At 40.4% G+C, this 24,845-nt stretch overlaps 1 protein-coding gene across 1 annotated transcript in view; it reads right to left on the bottom strand.

Annotated features, from left to right (window-relative positions):
- TEK (TEK receptor tyrosine kinase) overlaps positions 1–24,845 on the bottom strand; it is a 41,745-nt gene that overhangs the window by 7,049 nt on the left and 9,851 nt on the right. Inside the window, exons 2-15 of the mRNA XM_050913304.1 lie at positions 21,839–22,150; positions 16,562–16,672; positions 12,749–12,901; positions 10,739–10,870; positions 9,416–9,556; positions 8,561–8,689; positions 7,354–7,508; positions 6,932–7,073; positions 6,389–6,550; positions 5,417–5,551; positions 4,350–4,643; positions 2,782–3,081; positions 2,130–2,284; positions 661–871 (exon numbers count right to left, since the gene is read on the bottom strand). Coding sequence (XP_050769261.1) covers positions 661–871; positions 2,130–2,284; positions 2,782–3,081; positions 4,350–4,643; positions 5,417–5,551; positions 6,389–6,550; positions 6,932–7,073; positions 7,354–7,508; positions 8,561–8,689; positions 9,416–9,556; positions 10,739–10,870; positions 12,749–12,901; positions 16,562–16,672; positions 21,839–22,150 — 2,532 coding nt within the window. The remainder of the gene's footprint in view (positions 1–660; positions 872–2,129; positions 2,285–2,781; positions 3,082–4,349; positions 4,644–5,416; positions 5,552–6,388; positions 6,551–6,931; positions 7,074–7,353; positions 7,509–8,560; positions 8,690–9,415; positions 9,557–10,738; positions 10,871–12,748; positions 12,902–16,561; positions 16,673–21,838; positions 22,151–24,845) is intronic.

Below are 24,845 nucleotides of genomic sequence, written 5' to 3'. Positions count from 1 at the left end.
AGCTGCCTAAAAATCTTTCCATATGTGTGCTGTTGTTTATTTCTACCTGCATGCAGACCTTGGCTCTTTTTTAAATGATCATCATACTTAAGAGAGTCTCCCAATTTGCCTGAATAATGATCTAGTGAACTGCAAAAAAATATGTACATTCTTGCAGTATTCTATGTATTGTAGTTCTCTCTGGAACGTGGCAGTCATACCCAATGAGTACAAAGAAAATGAGTGATCCTCATGGTATGTATATATATAGATGCATAGATACAGTTGTCTCTGAATGGCTAAGGTAAAGTAAGGTGAGCAAATGCTGTGCCCCAAGGCTAGCTCTGTGCTCCTTTCTCTATTAAATGCATCTTTTAATGGCTCCCACTTTGCAGATGAACTAACACATGAAGTTCATACTGACCTGTGAATTGAAAAATACATAATAGTTAATGATATTAACAATTAAAGAGAACTATAAACCAGCTTGACTGTGCAGAAATACAGTCTTTGCCAGGGCACAAATCTTGGCCTAGTGACAGCTGATAAAATTTCACTAGCTACTTTAAATATTTATTTTAGCTTTAGGAGAGGGCTACTAAGCATTTCTTATGACAGAGAAACACTTGGAACAAACAACCAAGAAAAGTCTTTAGTCTCAGAATCTCCGATCTTTACTACCTTTCATCCTCTTAATTGCAGCGTCCATGCGTAAGCCATCTTTCTTAATGCGTGCTTTCAGGACTTGCCCAAAGTTACCTTCCCCAATCACATCTTGAAATTTTATGTCATTCCACTCAAGAACTGGATAAATAGTGGGATCTGGGCTGTTTTTGGCTTTCCTGCTCAGGGTGAGAGTACCTGAGTTAAACTGTACAGCTGGCTCTTCCCTCTGTAACAGAGTTAAGCAAATGACATTAACTGTGATTTCTACTTTACTGAGCAATGCTCTGATTACACTCCCCGAATACATGTGTGCTCACTCATGTACACACACACACAGAGCCTGACCCATCTCTTGCTTATGCAAGAGTGAGTACAATAGACACACCTACTTCAGACAATAACTGCATCAAGCACTTCTGCCCAGATCCACAAAATTAATCAGGCTCCTGATTTATGCGTAAGTGCCTTTGTAGACCTAGGCCTCCTGAACAGTTTTATAATCATCTTGAAGATGAAGGAGATGGGCAAAAATCATTTGGTAAAACTGATCTCAAAACCAGTTTTAAGTCTCAGGTTTGAGTTTTATCTCATATTAGGCTTAACTAACTCCTGTGCTGGTCAGGCTCAGTAGGAAGACTGAGGAAAGAAGAAGCAAGAAAACAAAAGAGAGAGGAAATGATCTTCCTCCGTATTTGAGGAGACATCTCTACTTCAGTTACACATTCCCATGAAATACTTCTGTGGGAAAAGTTTCAGGACAAGGAGCAGGAGCTATTCTGTGTGGCCTGGGGACTCCATCTTTTTGGATGAGCCCCCTGGCCCCCTGTTTATGAAACAACCTATGTAGATCTGTACGGAGGAGCTCTTTGGCCCAGCTTCATTCTGCTTCACAGGTTCACCTCTGAAGTGAGAGAACAGCACCAGAAAGCAGAGTGATAAAGAGACTACAGCATGATACAAATATGTACATGGAGAGAGAGAGAGAGAGAGAGAGATCTCTACACGATGTTACAACCTTCAGGAATTTCCTCACAGCCAGAACTATGATGTTGCCATTGACTGATCCCTGGTGTGCTGTCCCCAAGTTGAAAAGCCATGACGGAGCTGTCGCTGATGCTCAAAAGCAACGTTAAAAAATATTGTAGTTTTCAAAATCAGGCACAACTTCATAGAGGGAGAACAGGCTTCTCCATTCTGTCTGGCTTGGTACTTGTCATACACAGGTGCGACAGGGCAGAAAAGGGAGAAGGATAAATGGTGTGCAACTTTTTTGAAGTCAGGTTTTCTACCTCATAGCCTATAACTGTGATTGCTTTAGCCCCGGAGTCACTAGCAGAGAAGCTTTACAACAGCAGCACTAATTGCACACATGAAGAGAAGACTGTATTTGGGAAGGCCAAGGAAAAGGAATTGGAAAAAAACCAGGAAAAGATGGGGCCAAAATTAATAACCACACTGACACAGGAAAGCTGGAAACCCACCACCACATTTTGGAAAGCCTGAGCCATTCGGCGCTGGAAGTTGGCTCTCTTTAACTGCAGCATGATGAGAAAGGCCAGGAGAATTGTTACACAGGTCATCCCTGCAGAGCCAAGGATAGCAATAAGCAGCATTTTGCCTCCTTTTGATTCATATGGAGCTGTTGAGGAAGCACATAAAGAGTTCATCATTATTTCCAGCTAATTCTGAAAAAGCCATGAACAATGTATAGCAAAATACTCCTGTCTTGTAAACTGTATAAAGGCATAGAGATACATCCCTTTGTTTTCCAAAAATGTCACAGACATTGGATGCTCTGATTTTCAGATGTATGAGCACCTGCAGGTCCCGCTGAATTCAGGCAGAGCAGAGCTGAGGTCACATTCAGTGATCTGATAGTCCTATTATATGCAGCTCCTTTAATTTATGAGCTGTTGGGTACTTTCTAGTGGATGCACACAAATGTTGCATGTTGTCACTTCATCAATGCCGTGCAGTGAACTAAGAATCAAATTTTGGTGATGCTATGTTGTGTGCCAAAATTAAGAGCAAAAGAAAACTAGTATTAAAAAAAATAGTATTATGATTTTGCCTTAGCTAACTTCTTTATACCACCAGCCCTGGTTTGTGCAAGTCCAGCATGCTGGAATAACCAACCTTTAGTTTCTGGAAGAGTCTTCAGTTCAAACGATGTGTTTGGGTTGCTCAAGCCAATGTTGTTCTGAGCATTAATCTGAACCTGGTACACAGTGTTTGGCTCAAGGCCCTTGAGATGGTATTGAGTAATGCTGGTGTTCTTTATGATAATATCAATGTGGTTGTACTCAGCCTTGCCATAAATTTTGTAGCTGATGATGATGGAGGAGATGGAGTGACCCTCAGCAGTTGTCCAAGAGATGACTGAGGATGTGTCTGTGGTGTTAGAAAACCTGATGTTGTAAGGTGCAGGAGGGATTCCTGAGAACAAACACAAACACACACAAAGCGTTGGAGTGTACGTCCAGCTCTTTCTCCTTCCCGCAGTGAGCCAAACACTTTCCTTAGTGCTTTTACTGTGCTAAAGAGAAGCAGAATTTTGTTGACAAGCTATGGTAACTGAATGCAATAGTTTTATGAACTTAATGTGCTGTCACCCATATTGCAGTACTCCATACTTCCAGCAGAGGTTGGAGTGGCATTCAGTATATTCCTGTCCTTGGATGAAGATATGAATTCTCTGAGCTGTATGCAAGGACAACATGATTGCTTTCAGATTAATGCAGAAAGGGTTAATTTCCTTCTATACTGAATCACATTCTCGTGATTCCCAGGTCCCATACTTTCACTGCTTCAGGGAGCAATTCCCTGTCAGGATACATGCTGTTAGAAAGAAGGGAAATAGATACCAACATTTCCGCAAATTTCATCAGAAAACCACCAGCAGGGGTGAGTGCTAGACTTGTGGACACACCCATGACTACTAAGCTAAGTACCTTCTCAGGAAACTGGAGTGTCCCATGACAGCCATTGATACTTCTGTTAATACATGTAGGATATCAGTGAGGGCCTCCTCACACAACCTGTAAGGAGGAAAAAGCCCACCTTTCCAGTGTGTGGTATGGGCAGTGGCACCCATCAGCCATTCAGATGGACATCTGTTCAGCTGGTACTTCATTCAGATAGGGCATTTGTTGTGGCATTGTGAAAGGACACTACTCACACTCAGGGAATTCAAGGGTGGTCATTGGTCTTCAGTGTAGCACGCTCAACTACTCTTTGCTCACAGGGGTTTTACCTTGCATCGTATCTTCTCTTCCTTCTTTAATTGCTGACTATTTCTGTATTGATATAGCTGAATTGCAGGGTCTGAGTGTTTTTTTGGAGTAACAAAAGAGCTTGGAGTAATGAACTCTGTGGGTTCATCATTATGGGGAGGAAAAAAATGCTACATGTGACAGAAGCATGAATCGCACTGAAATGAAGATGTGGATTCCCAAGCTTTTAATTTGTTTTTCCTATTTTTTTTTTTAAACTCATTATTAGTTCCTGATAATTTCCAGCATAAGAATTTCTTTGGACACTGAGCTGTCTTCATAATAATAGTAATAACAACCACAAGTGGTCATCAGGAACTGAGTGTTACCAGAACAAAGGATTACATTTAATGTAGTCATTAAGTGACAATCAGTCTGATCACTGGGGGAAAGAGGAAGAATTAAACAGAAGGATATGAATCAGCTACTTACTGTCACTGAAAGTCCATGCATACAGGTAGTTGCTCCATTCTCCTTGGGACCTGGTGTTCACCCGTACCCTGCACATGTATTGCTGTCTAGGCTCAAGATCTTTAATGATCAGGGTGGACATATTTCCTGGCACTTGAGTAATGATACTGCTCTCGTCACCATTGTCATTCACGCTTTTCCTTTCCACTTCAACACGAATGTCATCCTCTGTCCTCAGTGTTAAAGGATGCCATGACAAATTCAGTGATGTCATACTTTTTGGAAAGAGAGTGAGACCTTCTGGTGGAGGAAGACCTTGGAAAAGCCACAGTGAGACAGGGAACAACATTTCATGTCTGCTATGCAAGCTAAAATAGGGGTACCAGTTATTCCCAACCACTTGCCCTAGTTTGGGGTGACAAAGGGTAATTCTCCCTGCCACCCCACCCAATTTGGCAGAAATTACATCTAAGAGGTGTTGATAGTCCCAAAGTATCTTATCAACAGCTGTTGCGTCAGCAAAAAGGTCTCTCCACTGAGCCGGTGTTGCAGATACACTTTTTAGACGTGAGAAGCCAGCTCTTTTGCTCTCTTGTTAGATAGTTCCTGGTGCAATCCTGATTTATTTTGTATGTCTCTATTCAGTTTGGTCTGTATCCTCAGTGGACTAAAAGCTTTTCTGCTTGTTCAGACATCTTCATTTTTAAAGTAAACTGATCTAATACTAAGAGGAAGGACTGATCTGGTATTAGGAGGAAGGACTGGCATGCAAAAGAAGTGATTTGTATCTCCAACTCTGCTGCATAGCCAGCCAAAATATGTAAATTTTCCTTTCCCAGATCCCCCATCTGTAAATCAGGGAGAATAATAGCTCTACCTTTTTCTGGTTTTCTTCACCTCTGTGTGTTTTTTTTTTTTCTTCTTTTTTTTTTCTTTGCCTGAGATTATTTTGAAAGACTCTACATGGTTTTCAGGTCCAGCCTTCTTTGCTCAAATGAAAGTGCTCTGGCAGAGATCAGGGAACAGACCACAAAGAAAAACAGCTGAAACAGCCCTTTTGTGAAAAGCCAAGATGATGACTTACTTACCAAGCGCAGCTGTTGTGAAGCTAGCCTGTGGTCCAGGATGGCCTTCCCCACCTTCCCCTTGCCGACTCAGCTGAACACAGAACTGATATTCTGTTTTTGGTTCCAGATTGTCCAGTCTTTTAGTTGTGCCTTTTACTGACAACAAAGGGAGAAAGTAAAGCCATAGCCCATGCTGAAAAATGTTAAGGAAGAAAAGGTTTGGAAAATATTCCTGAGCCACTAACCATGGAAGGTAAGATACTCAGGCTCTTCTTTTGTTCCTGATTCACTAAGACAAACTATTTAGAAATATAAAATACTTATTTTTAAGTTGAGCTCCAACCCAGCCCAAGGTATGTTTCCATCTGCCCTTCCTTCAGGACAGAACAAGACTGGTTGCTTAGGCAGTGTGCATTGTGTATGCAGATCTTGGGTTATCTTGAATGAGTAACAACAGTTGTTGGTTACTTGTTAAAGTTCCTGTAATGTTTCCTATAATATTTTAGGCCTTGCATAAAACATTAAAACAGGGCTGGAAGGGGTCATCTAACTCACAAGCAGTCTTCGTTTTGCCCATACTATTCCTGATAAATATTTAGGTAAGATATTTGTCTCACCAGAGGGCACAATAGACATGAAGGAAGATGGTGGATGCTCCAGGATGTCTCCATACTGCTCACTACTTTTGAAAACCTGCTATTTACATGGGAGTTTTCAACAGCTGGGCCCAACACTGAGTACTGTTTATCTTAAGGAAAGAGGAGGGAACCCTTTGGTTACTGAAAATTGAATATACACTTTTGACTACTGTTGGTGTACCACATCCACATTAACATTATACAGTGATATACAAAGAGTCACGCATCCAGTTATAAAAGCTTTAACCTTTATGTGTTGTAGAGTCTTTTGAGTCTAGTCAAGAGCAGACACCACATTATGTTTCAGCATGCAGCTGAAGTTTGTGTCTAAGGGAATTAAAGAACATCTTCTTACCTTCCACAGACATCCAGGACTGATAACGTTTTGCTGGCTTGTACAGGAGTTTTGTTGACACAACAGGTCCATCTCCAAGATGTAACTTAGCATTGATATCAATTACGAGAAAATTATGTCCACTGTCTGTCAGCCTTGGGGCATACTGTGGCACAGGAGGAACTGAGCAAGAATGCAAGTATTAAACCAGCCTTTTAATTCCCTATATCAGTAAACCTCTGGTATCTCCTAGATCTACAGGAAAATGGGAGATGTTCTTCAAAACTCTTACAAAGTAGACAAGGGTTTACACCCTAAAGCTGACAGTTTAGATCTTTCAAAATAAACCTTGAGTTTTCTTCTAATCCTTACCATCATACTTATTTTTTCAATATACATGATTAGTATATTGCTTATAAAGGGTTTCTGTTCATATTCTGACTGTAGATATTTATTCAGACATTTTCCTGCCATGCAGAGAACAGAAAGCTCTGCCATGTTACAGTAGAAAGCTGCCCTTAAAAGTAGAGAGGCAAAGACATTTGAAGAGATTCATGCTTTTACCTTTGACTATAACTTGAAATGGTTTCTCTGCCATTCCCGCTACTGTCTGCACACTGCAGACCCAGGTTCCTGTATCACGGGGCTGGATTCGATTAATTGTAAACATGGCTTCAGAGCGATTACTGGTAACAATTAGGGCAGGCTGAAATGACAAAAGATGTACAGGGCCTGAAAAATGTGGGCATTTAGGAATATTCCCATGACACTTTCTCACAGTTTAGGAACTCATCTAGAGTTTAGTGATATCAATAGAAAGGGTCTACAATGGTCAATTCCATAGTTTCATATGGGCTCGTGAGTTCATGAGGTATCTCAGGATATCAAAATTTCACATTATGCTTGAAAACCATAGTGTGCATTAACTACAGATAAAGTCAATATAAACATCAGAAATAAGAGGAAGCAATTAATCAGGAGCCTACCCTTAGGACAGTTCCATCTTGCTTCAAAAGTTTAAATTCTTCAGATTTAGGAAGTGGCATCCCAGTTGCTATACAAAAAGGCTTGAACTCGACACCAGAATTGAGTTCTACAGGATCTAGTAAATTTTCTATCTGAGGTGAAAGATCTGCTGAACCTACAGAAAATATATATAGTATTTTAATATCAGCCTTCAAACAGAACTTTAAAAAGGCAGCACCAAAACAGGTTAGGTGCACAATGAACATAGGCAGCGTAGGTGTCTCGTTCTCCCTTCACTCATGTGGGCATATGCAAGGATCACACTTACCAAAGTCAGCACTGTTATATCAGTGTAAATATCATGTGAGAAGGAAAAAGCCCTTTGTCCACTCTTCTTTCTTTTCCCCTCCCTTCTCCTCTCTTTCTTGCTGACATTCTAAGCACAGACGGTCTAGCTATGGCAAAATCATGCACACATTTTGTACTGAATGTACAGTATCTGTTTGCTCTCCATTTTGTCTGTTTATAAGAGCAGTCGGATCACAACACCATGGTTTGACTGGTTGGATCACAGTCTTATTTCTCTGCTTGTTTTCGCACTTGAAAGCTTTTACAAGTTAACAGTGGATTTGTCACTTTATTTATCAAGCAGAAATAATAGATGCTGAGTGCATCTTATAAAATACTGCCTGCGAACCTTGCCTGAATCCAGAGAGATTCCTGATGAGATACGTTCAGCTTTGCAAGCTTAACTCTCTCTCAGAGAGACAGAGCTGTTTTAAACTCTGGGGTTGTCTTGGTGTCTCAGTCATCAATTTCAGATCATGAGGCACATGGTATAGGAGTGTATGCAGGTGAATAAGAGGTTGGTAATGGTAAAGTACTATGAGCCTATCCAAAAGCTGATCATGCAGGTAGGATGTGCAGCTTCTTTCAGTATTTGATATTAAGGTCAGTGTCAAATCCTATGGAGTAAGGTCTGAAAATCTACCTCTAATGGAAGCAAAATCTTATTAAATGGTAGCATAACAGCCTGCTAAATGCAGTATACGGGGCAGAGGCTTACAAACACTGTATTGCAATGAAGATGTACAGAAGTGTCCGGGCCCCTGGAATGTAATTGACAGAGTAAGGGTACCAGCCTGGAAGGGTAATGCTGTACCAGCATGAAGATCCGTTTCAGTTACACTGGGAAAAGCCATTTACTACCGTGTTACCTTGCTTTACCTTCTTTTTCACATTGCAGACCATGCCATCCGAGGGAGCAGATGCAGCCCTTAAATCTGTCGCATGTCCCTCGATTGTGACAATTACATTTGAGTTTGCAATCCGATCCATAAAAACCAGGTTTGCATTCTGCAAGTACATGTGTTTCCAGTTAGAGTAAAGGTACTAGAAAATGTCTTCCATTAGTTTTCAATCTCATGCATCAATTATCCAGTGTGGTTCAGTTCCCTCAGTTGGGTTGAGTTTGAAACTGTATGTATTAGCACTAAATCATCCACAGAGCATCCTGAGAACACACTGACGTCAAAAACATAGAGAACATTTGTATCCATGCCTGTCATTTGTAGACTAGATGTCCATGTGGCAGCTTCTTCAATCTCCACTGTTTTTTTGCTTACCCTGTGGTAATGTCCAAAGGCTTCATCAGAGTTATGTCACCATTGAACAAGATGGCACATATTCATAAAGGAAGATGTGCTTCATGTCCCAAAGAGATTGCAGACTAATTGAAATGAACAAGGCTGATTACGCTCAGTATTGCTCAGCAATGGATATATGTTTGGCAGCAAATTGCTCAGTTTGACTTGTAGAAATACAGCAGGACTGTAGCTGTTAGAGGATTTTTAATGTCTCAGTAGAATGTCAGTTCATTTTGCAGAATAATTTGAATAGTTTTCAACTTTACTATGTCCTTCTTAGAATCTGACATGGTCCTCTGAGATGGGTAAATATTATTATCCCTCTCTTACAAAATGTAAAAAATCCTGTCTTTTACTCTCCTCTGTTAGTTCCCTTCTAGATTTCCTATGTGCAGCACGCTAAGGACTCCACCATTCCTCATATCTTTTACTATACCTTTATCACATTCCAGTCCCATCCATCCTGTGGCACAAGAACAACCATACGGATCTGGTAGACAGAACATATAGTTTCTGCAGCCATAGTTTTCTTTACAGCTCTCTTCACATGTTTTGCCAAATGTGTTGGCTCCACAAGCTATTGAAGGGAGATAGGGAATGAATAGCCCAACAGCATTAAATCCAGAAAAGAGCTAATGCTTCTAATGATACAACTTTAGACAACAGAAAACATGATTTAAAATAAAAAATAGCATTTTTACCATTCAGATACCAGATATATTAACATCCATAACAACTTAAGCCAAGGCTGCACTAATGGTTAAGTTCAGGCAGCAGAAACAAACTTCACTTTCTCCCATGTGAGGATCCATCAGCAAAGCACCCATTGCTTTGCATATGTGGGGACAGAGCTTCAGCAGTAAATCCTCTTTATAAGCCTTTCTAATATAAAATGGACAAATAGTGCCATGAAAACCAAATATTCTTCTTAGAGGTCAGTGCATATGAAACTGCCAAGCTCAAGGTTTTTCTTTTCTGATAAGATCAGTGCTACATTAGAGTGGTTCAGATGTCAACTATTTCAATAGCTTAGCTCTAGTATTTGCAGCACTGCAATTCAGTCAAAATATTAGGATACGTATTTAGCATTGAACCCAAAAGTTGTTTGGAGAGATCAGAGCAATGTGATGTCTGCTGTAATTCTTCCGGAATCCAAACTAATTGTCACAGATGCAGATATGCACAAACGGACATACACCGCTGATATGCCCCTACAGAGACAAATCACCCTGTGAGCACGTTAGCAGCTTGTTCAGACATAGCCAGGGAATCTCTAACACAGTGCTTCATTTCTCAGTGCCAGTGTATCCTTAAGATCTCCTATTCTACCATGCATTTAACAGTCAGTCAGTAGCTTCGAGCGTACTGATTTCAGGGGAATCATAGAACAGCCCAGGTTGGAAACAACCTCAAAAGATCATCTGGTCTAGCCTCTCGTGGGAAAAGGAGCCTAGATGAGATTATCTAGCACACTGTCCAAGTGCATATTAATCAAGAAGAGTTGGAAACATTCATCTTCCCTAGCAATATAATCTACTAGGAGAAGAGAGGGAGAAGTTAAATCACAACTACAAGAACAGCCTTACTAATTCAGGGTTCATCTTACCCAACGCTGTCCTGTCTCCAGCACCAACTGTAAATGCTGTAGCTATAAAGAGTAAAACAAGGCTATTCCATTTGATACTTCCCTCAATAATCTGCCAACTTCTGCTACTGAGAACAAATTAATAAGCAATCTGTGAAAATAATATTTGCTTACCTTTCTCACATGTTTTTCCCATAAAACCTGGAGGACAGATGCATTCCCCAGTATCTTCATGACAAATGCCATTGTTCGTGCAGGAAGGGCAGTGGGAGCTACAGGAAGGGCCCCATTTCTGAGCTTCACATCCTTTTATGGAAAAATATAATGACATATTTGTTGTCTTCTCATTCAGTAACAAATCAAGTAGTAAAATTCTTTTTAATTAAGACAAACAGTAAAATACATAAAAGTATGATCCATATGGACCCCCCAAAACTCCAGCGAACTGACCTAATGTAAGGAATCACTTTTTTCATTGTGGAAGTGCCTCTGTTTCTGGATCAGAACTGCTGCATAGTAGGCAGTAATACTACATAACGTCTTCAAGGAAGGAACTGAAAAAGTCTTCCTTTTTTGAAACCAGAGATAGATTTTTTTAGTTTGTAAGAGTAAGTTTGGAAGTTGACAAATAAGTTATATTTAAGATTTCTATTCTTGTAGCAGGGATCCGAGACCTCCAGGCTTTACCTGGAGCTGGCTGTAGTGGTAGTAAGCCAGCAGGACCAAGCTTGGCATCACTGGCATTGTGCTAGCATTTGGCAAGTCATGGTTTTTTTTCTGTAACAATATTTTTCTTGAAAGTTCATTAGACAGGGTTCACATCTGTTGTATCTTTACTGTCTTCACTGGGTTTTTACAACAAGGATCAATCAACTGGTGACCTGTTTCTGGAATAATGGGACTAAGAGCAATCAGTTGTTTTAATGCCTGCCATGATTTTCTTTCCCACTTCATAATTTAAAAAGATACTACTAGCATTAATCCTGCCAGTGAGAGTTTTTCCAGACTTGGATCAGCTTTTTCAGATTTCAGCAAGCATCTAATGAATCAATGTGGCACTTGGAGCTCTATCTCCTGCTTCTCCTGGAATGAAATTCTTACGTGTGGATACTTAAAAAAAAAGCTTTGCCAAAAATTATCTGTCAGTGTGTATAATGCTAATTCAAAGAAAGACAGGACGTGTTTGAGCAGTGGCATGTAATCATCCATTCTCTTTATGGTTAGTGTGCTCCCTACCGCTCTCCCACACTATGCCCCGGCAGTTTTCCCAATGGGGCAAGTTTGCCCAAGGGGCAAGAGAAAAGCCTGTTTCAAGGCAGGGGGCAGAATTTATGGGTAAGTCTTCTGCTGTGCGGCTTGGCACTAGAGAACAGATCTTGGACCATTTTATTTAGTAAGGTGGCAATAGCTTCAAAATCCAAATCTGGGCATTATATTGATTCATTTGCGACTCCTGGAAGTATCCTGTGGATGTTAGCAAGTAAAATACGTTTTACCATCAGAAACATTTTCTGCATAATGTAAGATATTTGAACAGCTATTTATTTTTACATATCAGTTTTATATGTCTGTGCAAGTTAATAGAATATAATTTTCTTTATATATGATGAAAATGGAGATAGCAGCATGAGCTACAAGACATGTGGAATACTTAATGGAAAATATCCACCTGCATTGTAAACTGGTCCTGTCATCCACTGGGAAGTGAACTTTAAGAGCTAACTAAGGCTGGGGTAGTTTGTGAAATTACAATAGTGTATGCTAAAGATGATAAACCTTAGGATAAATAGGGTTTGGATATAGCCCACCATAGAGAACACAGACATTTGAAAATTCCTGTTTTGTGCTCAGACCCACATCTCATATTCATGGGAGACCCAGTGCCACCTTCTTTCTTCATACTTACTTGGTGTTTGAAAAGCTGAGACGCTGACAAAAGAGCTAGCTGTCCTGGCAATAGCTAAGATGAATTGAACTTAAATCTGAATTTTTTTTCTCTCTCAGCTGCTTAAATCAGTATCAGCTTGTACCAAAGATCCTTGGGAAAAAATTTCTTCTGACATAATCTGATGGCAGCTTATGCCAAGAAAGATTTTGGCCCTTATTTGGGCACAGTATAAGTTTCATTTCAGATTCATTATGACTTTAAACAATTAATCATCAGCACACATTAATGGAACTTACGTCTTACAATAAGCCTTGTGTAAGCAGAAGTAAAGAGGTTTCCTCCTATATATCTGGCAGAGTAAACCCCTGCGTCCTGTGGTTGAACTTGAGGATAGGAGACTTCCAGCTCCCCCGGCACTTCATGCCTGGGCACAGAGTGGATGAAGGAACCTGGGGAAGGAGCACACAGATAGAACAGACAGAAGTCACTCACCCTCTGCAGACAGAAGTGAGTTTGCATTGGTTACTGAGGAAGGACAGCTGGGATGAGCTAAGCAGCAGAATCTATTTATTAGTTATGAATTTTCTGACAGCTCTTTAGCTATACTAGTTTTTGATAATTGGAGAGGTGCAAGTAAAAAGGAAGCTAGCTCTTGAGGAGATTTAGCAGATGAATGGGACAAGCAACTTTGCATTCAGCATTCCTTTACAGGAATATTGCTAGGAGTCTAGTGGTTAAAAGTGTTCATTTTGTTTCCTGGCCGTTCCTGAAGGGAGGGGTGACGATCTGTAAGGAGTCTAGTGTGGCTGGAAGGAGTCAAATAGCAAATGCCCGCCAGGTTCTATTTAATCTGAGTAGCACAAAGATTTACTTAGCAGGCCAAAGCAGGAAGAACACAGCACAGCTTTATCTTTTCTTCCCAGACTTAACATGTTTCTGTCTCTTCTATTTTTTTTCACCAAGGGAGCTTATCTATGTTATTCTAGGTTTGCTGTAGTTGGTCATACGTGCTTGCTAAGTAAGGCAATATTATTTGGTCTTCTCCCATCCCTCTGGATCACCAAGTAACAACATCTGAACAGTGGTTGCTGTCAAAGAGAAGCTGCATCCAGTGGACTTCAGGACCCCTGGGAGTCCTTCCACTCGCATCTGTTAGAGCAAGGCTGCTGCAGTCGGCTAATGCCAGGTCCAGCCAGCTGCCACCAAAACATATATGCACATGCTGACACACACTGTACCAACAAAGCCAGCCACCAACAGACCCACACAGCAGAACTGTGCCTTTGCAGGTACTACATGTGCACATGAGACAGATACACATGAACAACCCAGGCAGCCTGATCCTATTTTCACTTGCCAGCTAGTCAGGCTTGCTGGCAGATCTCATACACTCACACACCCAAAACTGGGTCTTATCTGGCCTGGACCTACATTCTCTCTAATAGCTGGCTCTCAAACCTCTTATCCTACTCACTGGTTAGCCTGGCTTGAAGTTCACTAGTGTCACACACACGCACGCACGCACACGCGAGTGGGTCCCTGATGTAACTGGCCTTAGACACTTAGTCTCTCCAGTTGCTGGCCCCAGACATACAAGCCCCTTTGACGCCTGGCATGTGTCTCCAGTTACTAGGAATCAAACCTGTTGTGCCTTCTAGTCTGGCCTGAAGGTCACTAGCAGATTACACATATGCGTACCAGGTAGAGAGCACTCTTACGTTGAAGAATAATTAAGGAATTTAATAAGATTGGACCAACTGTAGTGCAGAGCTTGGCCAGACCAGTGGCACCTTTTACCTGCTTCCTGACCCATTTTCCCATGCTTGTTCCTTTCCTGTTCACTTTGAGCCCTTCCTTTCTCCTGTTTGGCTCTGTCTCTAAATATCCCATTATTTCACAGATGCTCACAGTCCCCCTCAATCATGCCATAACAAGTTTGCTCTTTCCCCCTGAGACCCATGATAATCCTGCTCCCTGCTGCTTATACCTACAAAGCTCTGGCTGAAGTTGCTCCGGGCTTTGTGTTGTTCCCTCAGTGGCCCTCAGAAGATGGAGATCTCTGCCCTTTGATCTTTTCTCTGTCATCTGCTCCTCCTTAGGGCTTGTGTGTGTGTTTATTTATTACTCCTCTTGTTTCTTGTCTTAGTCTTTTATACTGGGTGACCATTAACCAGATGATACGCCTGCAAATCAAATGCCCTTACTTTCTACATCCCCTTACTGTTACACTGATAATGAAACAACTTTTTTCACTTTGCTGAAATAATTTAGAAGGTAAATAGTGTCAGGCAGGACCTTTACCGTCTGTGATCATACATACTATCAATTTCACTGTAGTCAAATTTCAGGCAACCTAGAAACGTAATACTTTGCTGAGGATCATAACCAAAACAGCAGAAAGATCTTGGGTCAGTTTAGTCTATGACAACATATAACAGTTCTTCAAGAAAACAGGGCCAAAGAAAAAGAGCAAAGAATGAAAGGAATGAGTTCTGAAACTGCTTTTTTTGCATATTTTTTGAGTTACAAGCTGCAAAACAAACTTGGCAGCAAGGTATTAAGAAAGCCTTATGCTCACAGTCTGTTAGCAATATTCAATTTTTGTGGCTTGTTTTCCAAGATGGCATGTGTTACGCCAATGTCTTAAAGCAATCCTTTTTAGCAGAAACCAGTTTCATTCTCTAGACAGCCTCTGTGAGGGTCTGCAAGGGGGAGGTGGTACTTTATATGACTGAAGTGAAAGACTGCAGCAGTTAAATATAACGGGACAAGTATTTTCCCTTCTTTGCCAGCTGCTGTATCAGGAATCCTCAGGGATGCTATTTCAGCTGCAACCTGAAGTAGACAACTTGACCTACTGTCCAGAGTCATGGTTAATTTGAGGCTTTTTGCCAGATTTCCAGTTGGAATCCCAGCTAAGGCAGCACCATGATGTAAGCACTCCTGCTCTGACATATCAGCTGGTTCATGTATGAGAAAATCCTGACAGGAGATCACAAAATTTCCCTGGAGACGCTGAAAGGACGAGCGATGGCAAACTTTTCCACTGGGCACTGCCATAGCTGAATCTCTGAAGAGCGAAGGAACAGGTCTTTAAGAAATTCTGCTTTGCATATTGCCTTTTTAAAAGACACCTTTTGGTTATTTTTCTCTTCCAGCCTGTAGAGAAGTGCTCCAAGTATTCAGTAACTGGGGTTGAGGCTGACCCACTGCATGCGTTCTTTTGCAGTGTGCTGACACTTCCTCACCTCATTCTGCTCTATTTACTCCCTATATCCTGGTACCTCACTGTAAGCTAGACTATCAGTAGACAAAGATGGACCAGTACATTACGTGTGCTTTCCATAACTATAATTTGTTGAGGTCTAACATTCTGATTAAGTATGAAGGCACTGTGAGTTTTAGTGACCAGTATTTTGCTACATTTCTACAGGAGGTAGATAGCAAACTGCACATATTTCCAAATGTCATGCAGTAGCAACACACAGCTGAACAGTGAGTTACATGTGATTTAGGTGCCATGTTAGCTAGAAAAGTTGGTGTCGTAAATTTTACAACCTGACTAATTTTTGTAGTTGAATGAAATAAGGATTGGATTTTGTTGACAGTTTTGCCTTTGTAATAGCAGATTACTAGTGCTTAATTTGTTAGCCTGAAGAGCATCACAGAAGCTAAATGGCCTCTAAAAGCCATCTGAGGAATGAAAGGGATGCACTTGAAAAGCAGTAGAAATGTAAAGAAAGATGCAGTAACTAGGCCTGCGCAGTGGCACAGCAAAAAAAAAAAAAAAAAAAAAAGATGCTAAAATCAGCCAGCCAAATATATGAGGGGATATAGAAGGGGATATCTTTTCTTTCAAAAAGAAAAATGAGAAACAAAGCAAAGGTATAAACAGAGGATTTGGCATTCTGGTGGAAGAGAAACAGGTCAGCTCAATACATTAGATATGGCAAATCGCTCCTTTAGGGAACATTAAATGCATGAGGAGTTACGTCTGCTCCAGTTGCACAGCATGGGCATCATTAGCAATGACTTGAAAACAGGTACGTGGTACTTGGCTTAGACAATGACAGCAGGAAGACAAAAGACAAGAGAGAAAGGTTAATTACCATTTTTGTAGATCACTGCATCTTCCTCTTTTGCTGCCATTCTGATGAAGGAAATATTCACATGCTCTCCCTTATTTGCTGTAACAGTTAATGCCACCGGGTGGAATGAGGCTGAAAACAGAACAGGACAGAAGTATGGGATAAATAGCAGCAGTTATTGTCTCTATCTGGTCTCTGGGCCGAAAGCTGAGAATGGTTTACAGCATGACCCTGACTCAGATTTTGACATTTAGAGCACACACTCTGGAGTAACTGGAGCTGAGTAACTGGAAACACTTCCTAACTAGGAGCTACAACTGGCTGTAAAACACTTTCCCAAGTTCCTTCATCCCTTGAGACGTTTTTAAAGCAGACTGGAAAATGTATCGTAGGGAACAAGCTATCATTGGCAAAAAAATACCCTGAGTGACTCAATTCTTTTCTGTTTAAGCTTTATGATGCAGAACAGTCAAGGTAGTTCAGGAGACCGTGGTCATGCAGGGTCTGGGGGAGATGTGGTAAGATAGAGTAGGTCTGTGCTTGTGTTAGTTCACCATGCTCTCTATAAATACTGAGAGTGTTGTCTTGCACTAAGAACAAAAGAAAAAAACATATTCACTCCCAATGGTACTTTTACCAAAATATTCTCATCTGAAAATGTGGCTTAATTAAAATAAAGATTCTGTGGGAGGAACTGTCTAGATCGGTGATATTTTTCAGTTTTCCAGTTGGGAAACTGAAATTCATTTTCCTGCTTAAACAGAAAAGTATTTTTGTACATTTGTTTATAGTTCATGATTTAAGAAAGAGAAGAAAGTAGTAGATAGAGGGATTTTCACAAAATTTTTGCCTTTTCCTTATCATTACTAGTGGAAAAAAAGATCAGAAGATAATTGGGGAAGGGACAACAAAATCTCAAGAAATAGTACTTTTTGAAACCAGTGAAATGATAATTTTAATTGCAACATTACTTTGAAACAAGTTAGAAGTTAAGGACGCTTCCTTTCATTTAGTTGGAAAATTCCAAGGGAAAGCTGTGAAGTTTTTTGAGGACAAATTCAGGTTTTCTGGCCATTTTTAGCTCTGAGTTTTTATGCCATACTGCCATTGATATGTCGTATGGCAAAAAAATTACAGAAACTCTTCTAAAATTAGGTAAGGTTAACTTCCAAACTATTCAGCTCTTCATCTGAGTGCAAATGTTAGACCTTTGTACTTTCCCTTTCAGAGGACCCAGGGGAATGAGGCATCGATTTTCACCAGCCCCTTTTCTTTTTCTGTTTTTGAGGCTGTTTAGCCTTAGAGTTCCTCCTGTGCAAGTTCTTCTTGGGTAAGTCCATCCTGCATCTTGCTTTTGTTCAGCTCCTGGGAGCCCGGTTCTGCTGCCACCTGCCTCCCTAGCAAGGTGAGTGGGACCTTTCTGACAGAAAGACCCACCTGAGCCTCAGCTGGAAGGAATCCTTGAAGAGCCATTCATGCTCCTAGTCAGCTCTCCTTTTGCACAGGTTCCATTTCTGTTGAAGTCGCATGTATTTCACAGGAAATATTTGTTTAAGGAACACATACACAAGTTAGTATGAACTGTTAGACAACTTATTCATAAAAACCCTGCCATTTATCTATAGTCATGCCTCTTTTGTTTTGGTTCCTTTTTAGAAGACTGTCAATACTTGGGTTCATACCAGTGGTTGCAGAAAACAAATTTGGAGTCTGTGGCTGAAATTTGGTGGCAAAGGAATACACAGAGATAGGATCAGAAAGCAGAGAAAAAATTATGAACTAATTTTCTGTTATATTATATATGTAATAGAGCTGTAAAAAACAAGCAGGTAGATGCTACATCAAAGTTTGTATGAGGCTGAAACTGTGTTAGTACCTCCACAATATTATTTTGTAAGATCTGAGGGGGGGAAAAGGGTAGTATTCTTGCAATATTTGAGGAAAGAACATTTTAGTACTTTCATTTCACAATGGCATTTTAATTAAAAATCAAAATCTTTGTGTTATGTTACGTGATGTAAAATTAAAGGAAGAAAATTTGAGTAAAAATGAAGACATTTCTATCAATCCAAGTCAACCTCTCTCCCAGAATTTTATTTCCTTGAGAATTCTGACATTTTAATGTTTTATTTCTGATTGGAAATAAGACAACTATTGAAAACTCACAATTCTTTGCAGAATGGAATTTCCATCCCCTGTACACTTCTAGTGTTTATGCTCTGAGCCTCTGCCATGTGTTTTCATTCCTTCGTAAGTGCTATCCAATTGATTTCAGCAAGACTTTTCCTGCATGATACTAAGCACATGCATGGGAATCTATTGAGCGTTTGCCACATTACCTAGGCACTGGTATCTGAACTTACATCTTAGAGAAACAGAGAATTCTAATACAGAATAATGAAATAAGTTCTCATTAGAAACAGGCAAACAAAACCTGACAGCAGTCCCAACTTACTGTCAGCTCCCGAGTTAGAAGTTATTTATGAATAACAAATGAATGGTGAAAATCATGATCTATTTAGGAAAAGAAAATTCAACAGCTTTCCTAAAAATGAATTGCTAGTTACAAATGATCCAAAGTGTTTTAGTTGCAGTGTTTTCTGGACCAAATTTAGTGAGGCATTACTAATTGTTTTAACAAGAAATTCAACTTTTCTATTCACATTTTCTTTTCTTTGTATGCTGTTTAGCTTAACCACAAGACTTTTTCTTCAGAGTATTGTTGCAATGGAAAGGAACGCACACTCCCTGGTGGGCTCAGTTCCAACATATTTTTGGATTGTGACTTGTATTTTATGATTTCACATCTTGAGTGTGCCGATTCCTTATAGAGACATAATGAACTGAGTTGCAGGGCAAGTGCCATAATGCTCTGTCGCTAGCATTTCCATTATTGCCCCTTTGCCCATTCTAGAGAGTTTCTGTGGGGGAAACTCAATTGTATATCTGAAAATACACAGTTACTGTGCAGAGATATTGCATAAATTATATTTGACTAGATGCAGAACAGGCTATATAGTGTTCTATTCTAGATATGTGTGCTGTATACAGTATAAGCATTACTCCCCATACATACATAAAGCATAATCTGTTCCTTCTCATTACACATATGAATATTATATGTGTAACGATAATGCTACAATTAAAGAATTCAGGAGAATGGACTCATTACTTTCAGAATGGTGCATGTGTAGAGTAAAACAGGAAAATGAACCTGTTATCTTTCAGTATTATACAGCAAAAATCTTCACTGTGTCTGCGTATCTGATAATAGCTACATAATCAGGCAGATGACAGTTCCCACTAAAGTCAGTGGTGCTACCCAAATGATTAATGTTTAGTGAGTGTTTCAGCAGCTTCTTGCCCTGAGGCTGCAAAACAGTGGCTCAATTTTCAGAAGTGCTGCTCCTTCCTGTGCCTTTTGTGTCCTCAATGGGAAACTGCACATTTCAACTCTTGCTCAATTTTTGGTGTTGAAAAACACATTCTGCCTTCAAAAATTATTGAGACAACAACAGTAAAGGGGAAAAAGGCCTGTTTTCCAACTACAGATGCTTTGCCAAACCTCACAGTCCTTCATTGACCTCTTCTTCCTCTTTCTGTGCACTTTAATAGCTTTGAGAATTTCTGTTGTGCCTCTTTCTCACCCATCTAGCCTGATTAGATTATACACATTCACCGACTTGAGTTGCTAGCTCAAATTTTGTCAGTGAAAGCTTTTGCAGAGAAAATCTAAGAAATTGATTCAAACCCAGAAATGATTCAAAGAAACCTACCTACCGCTGACATGAATGTTATGTTTTTTCTGGTTAGAACAACTTCTGTCACATAGGAGGCTCTCAAAGTTTGATTACATTAAATTCTCTGCTCCTAGGTCCACAGATACAAAGTGCAAAAAACTGATTGATTCAGAAGACACTCTTCCACCCATGGAGGTTGTTCTACACAACAGCCAGAGATGTGCTCAGCTCACTGGCATTCTGCCACAGGCAGGGTCACATTGACTTTCCATGGACTGTTATCTTATCTCCTCATTGCAGCCTCCTTTGAAACAATGGAGTTGTCAGCCTGCCTCTGCAGAGCTTTCTTGGTGACCAGTCTAACCCTTCAAAGACCACATTTGGTCAGAGAAAACAGAAGCCAAAGAAAAATACACTTGTCGTGCCCACCTTGCTTCTAACATTCCCATGCTAAAAGAAATAAATAGACATTAGCTGTAGCTCGGACAAATGAAAAACCTCTTTTTCTAAATTTGCTATATAATTTCAGGAGATACCAACAATGATAATTGCTCTTACTAAAACCTTACAAAGAAAGATTAAAAGTGTCAAGTCTCCTCACAGACCAGCTGCCATGGCACAAAACATTAGCAATACAGTGAAGTCTACTAAAAATCTGCTGAAGTTTTGAAAACTTGATTTGCTGCAGAAAATTAGCCAAAATTTCTTGCGCTCTTCTGTAGTTTATGGTGATCTCTGCTTTGGAACTTGTCCCAGAAGTCTAATGAGGTCCAGAGACAAGCAAAATTTTGCACATAAGAAAATATAATTTAATGGCTAGAGTGCTGGACCTTGGAAATCCCGCCTTCTCATCCCACTGTCTCCCTGCCGTACTTGCTTTTTCTACTGTACATAGCCTTAAAACCAAAACCAAGTCAATAGTGAAATCCATAGTGGTTTTTTGTGAATAACCTTCTTAGATTTTGGGAAACTTCTGTGGAGTTTCTTTCCAGTGTTGAGCTGGATTGGTTTTTTTCATACTGACACAGACTGTGCAGATCCAATGTTGCTGATCTGTAGTTTTACTGAACCTTCAGCAAGGCAGTTATTTTCTAGGCTCAGGTTGCCCATTTATTAAAAAAGAGGGATAGTGATGTTTAGCTATCTACATCTCAGACCTGTCAAGACTTTAAAATGGAGGCATGTTTAGAAATCAAGGGTCTGGGATGTGAAAAACCCAGTGCAGGAGTTACCATATGTGTTATTTCATGAGATCAGTGAGGCCAGTACTTACCTTATTTGCCACCTGACTTTGTGTTCCTGGCCGTAGCCAGATACAGGCAGAATACCTACAGATGTCTGACTAACTTCCACAAGGAAATGACTAGTAGCTAGTATCGACCAGTTGTCTCTGCACTTTTGAAAAAAAACCACAGGCTTGAGCCAAGTCTGTATTTGTTGGCTCCAGACTGCCTTGCCTGCTCTGGAGCCACGTTTGTGCCCACTTGTGTCAACCAAGGATAACTGCCAGTCTGCAAGCAGTGACATGCAAAATTCAGATCTGACCACCATACAGTACCTCCCAGCGGCATCTTCATGGTATGTATCCTTGTCACCTCATCCTTGAGTTTCCCTTCACAGTAATATGCTCCAATAGTTTCACTGGCCTGTTCCCTCTTCCACACCACTGTTTTGGCTGTTGCTCTCTTTGAATCTTCATTAACTTCCAGTGGTTCCCGGTGCTGGTTTGTCACATCCTCCTGGTCTCGGTCTATTGTGATAGACTCACGGGAACGCCATTTGGAAGTGATACAGATAAGTGATGTCTCGGAGTTGCCCACCAGAGGGAATGAATTGATCAGTATGAGGTCCAGTGCCGCTTCCACTTTACCTAAGGAAAAAAGCAGCAAGTGAAAAAATTTTACTGCAGAGTTTGAGTGTGTGGCCAATCAAATCACCAGATAAGCTGTTTAACCCAGTACTCAGGGTTTCTCTGGCTGGTGTCTTTCACAGCTTTTGTGCAACATAGGAAGACTGTAGATTAACTATTCTGCTACACTGACTTCAGGATTTACTTTTCATGGACAGATGGAGTTTGTTCTTCTCAGAAGAGGAAATAAGCCTTGCAAACTTGTGGAATTTCCTTTAAGAGCTGTTGCAGAAGCCCAAGGAAAACTGTGGGCTGCAGAAGCAGATAGATCCTTGGATAGTTAGACATGTACCATAAATGCCTCAAGTATGGTGCTTTGCTGGTAACAGCGTCAGTAGATCATAAGGTTGTCAGTTTAACAGTGTTTCTTTTATGTCATTTACATGCATTTAATACATATGAATTAAAGTAAAGCAAATACGTCTTTCAGTTATAGGAATTGGTAGTACTTTGAACACTTGGAGTATTTTTTTTCAGCTGTTTTATGAATTTCGATTAATGATTTCATAATCATTCATATGTTAACCATTCGAAGCCCTAACAGACAGTGGCAAGAACCATGGCACAAAGAAACTTTCTCAAAAACAAAGAGCAAGTCGGTGGCACTAGTAAAGCCATTCTTTATGAGGTTAGGTTTAAATCAATCGAAATGGCTCCCTTTGATCAATAGAACTGCCAGAAATACATGCAGATGGAAGTTCTTTGAAAATTATAGATACAAGCCTAATTAAAACAGTCTCTGGCAGAGTGCTACAGATTTAGTTGTTCAAATGCGCATAGCAGGAGGGAAATACAGCTCTCCTATAATCAACAAATTGCACATAACAGGCGTTTCCCTTTACTTTTGAAATTCAGGGTAAGGAGAAGGGAAAAAATAACATTTTTTCCAGCTGAAACAGGAAGAATAATTGATTTCTTTTATTCATCACATCTATTTTCCTGCTTTGGATACAAGTATATTATGTATTTACACAGAGAGACCAAATATTTAGTGCCACTCAGCTTCCAAATGTTTCTCTGATTGGAAGCAAGGGATATAGTCTTAGATAAGGGAGGTCAAAAGGTCTCGGTGCTGACTGCAGTCTTTGCGTGTGTCTCTGTAGTGCTCGAGGCCAAGGGAGGAGGTCCTCCTCTGCTTTCAATGCCAGCAACCACTCTGGGGACTGAAGTATCTTGACAGCACACTGACACTCACCACACCCAGCCAGTCTGCCACAGTCACCACCCTTTAATGGGCCAGCCCAGATAACTTCCAGTTACATAATGGAGAAATGAAACCTTCTGGAAAGGATGCAACGGCCGTTAAAGTAAATATTGCATAAAGGTGCAGGTCATGAAGTCAATTCATGCTGCTGCATGTTACAAAAATAAGTCCTTTGAACAAAGTTAAAGAAGTATGTGATCGAAATGAGGCCAGACTCGTGCATTCATTTTGTAAGGCATTTATCTCAATGTTTTTGCTTTTATATGAGGAACATTTGTGCTCTTACTACGGGTCTGATGCATCAGCTGAAGGCAGATGTAATTCAACAGTCACCAACATTGAAAGGGCTTCAGTTTATATCAGCAAGGATCACATCCCAGGTAGAGATATTCTTAAAATCATAAACTGCAAGATCCTGGTTTTTGCAAACTTTTGTGAAAGTCAGAATCAAATCTGGATCCAAAGTCCATGACTTGATGTGATTATCTGTGTTGAGGTCAGGCAGGGTGCTGCAGATCAGAACTGAAATATTTTGACGTTTCTGCCTAGCATCCACAGGGCACAGAGCTGCAACTGTCTTTCCAATACAGAGGTGTGGGCCCAAGTTGCTGGGGTCCTTCAGAGGATGGCTGCTCATCCAGGGCTCCAGTTCTATTTCTCTAGCATTTTTCTGTCGTCATTTAACCCCAGTCAGCAACTAAGCACCACACAGCTGCTTGCTCACTCCTCCCCTCTCCCAATGGGATGAGGAGGAGAATCGAAAAAAAGGTAAAACTCGTGGGTTAAGATAAGAATAGTTTAATAATTAAAGTAAAATAAAATACTAACAATAGTAATAATAAAATATAATAATAATAGTTGTAATGAAAAGGAATATAACAAAAAAAAGAGAGAGAAATAAAACCCAAGAAAAGTGATGCACAATGCAACTGCTCACCACACGCTGACTGATGCCCAAGCAGCGATCCGCCCCTCCCGGCCAACTCCCCGCTGTTTATATACTGGGCATGACACTCTATGGTATGGAATATCCCTTTGGCTAGTTCAGGTCAGCTGCCCCGGCTCTGCTCCCTCCCAGCTTCTTGCACACCTGCTTGCTGGCAGAGCATGGGAAACTGAAAAGTCCTTAACTTAAGATAAGCGCTACTTAGCAACAACTAAACCATCAGCGTGTTATCAACATCATTCTCACACTAATCCAAAACACAGCACTGTACCAGCTACTAAGAAGAAAATTAACTCTATCCCAGCCGAAACCAGGACACTGTTGCTCTGACTTCCAACACAGATTAAAAGATGAAAATAATACCTCTTTCCACCCTTCCTTCTCAACCTTTTAATACTCTGGGAAAAAGTAGTAGGAGAAGTCTGAGTTTTGAGGACTAGCTTTCATGTTGCCTTTGATCCCTGTGCAAGACATAGCAAAGCAATATCATATCAGATTCAGGGCGT

This window comes from Gymnogyps californianus, chromosome Z (assembly GCF_018139145.2).
Source record: "Gymnogyps californianus isolate 813 chromosome Z, ASM1813914v2, whole genome shotgun sequence".
Taxonomy (NCBI): domain Eukaryota; kingdom Metazoa; phylum Chordata; class Aves; order Accipitriformes; family Cathartidae; genus Gymnogyps; species Gymnogyps californianus.
The sequence above is the reverse complement of the archived record's forward strand: the minus strand, read 5'-3'. Positions and strand labels throughout refer to the sequence as shown.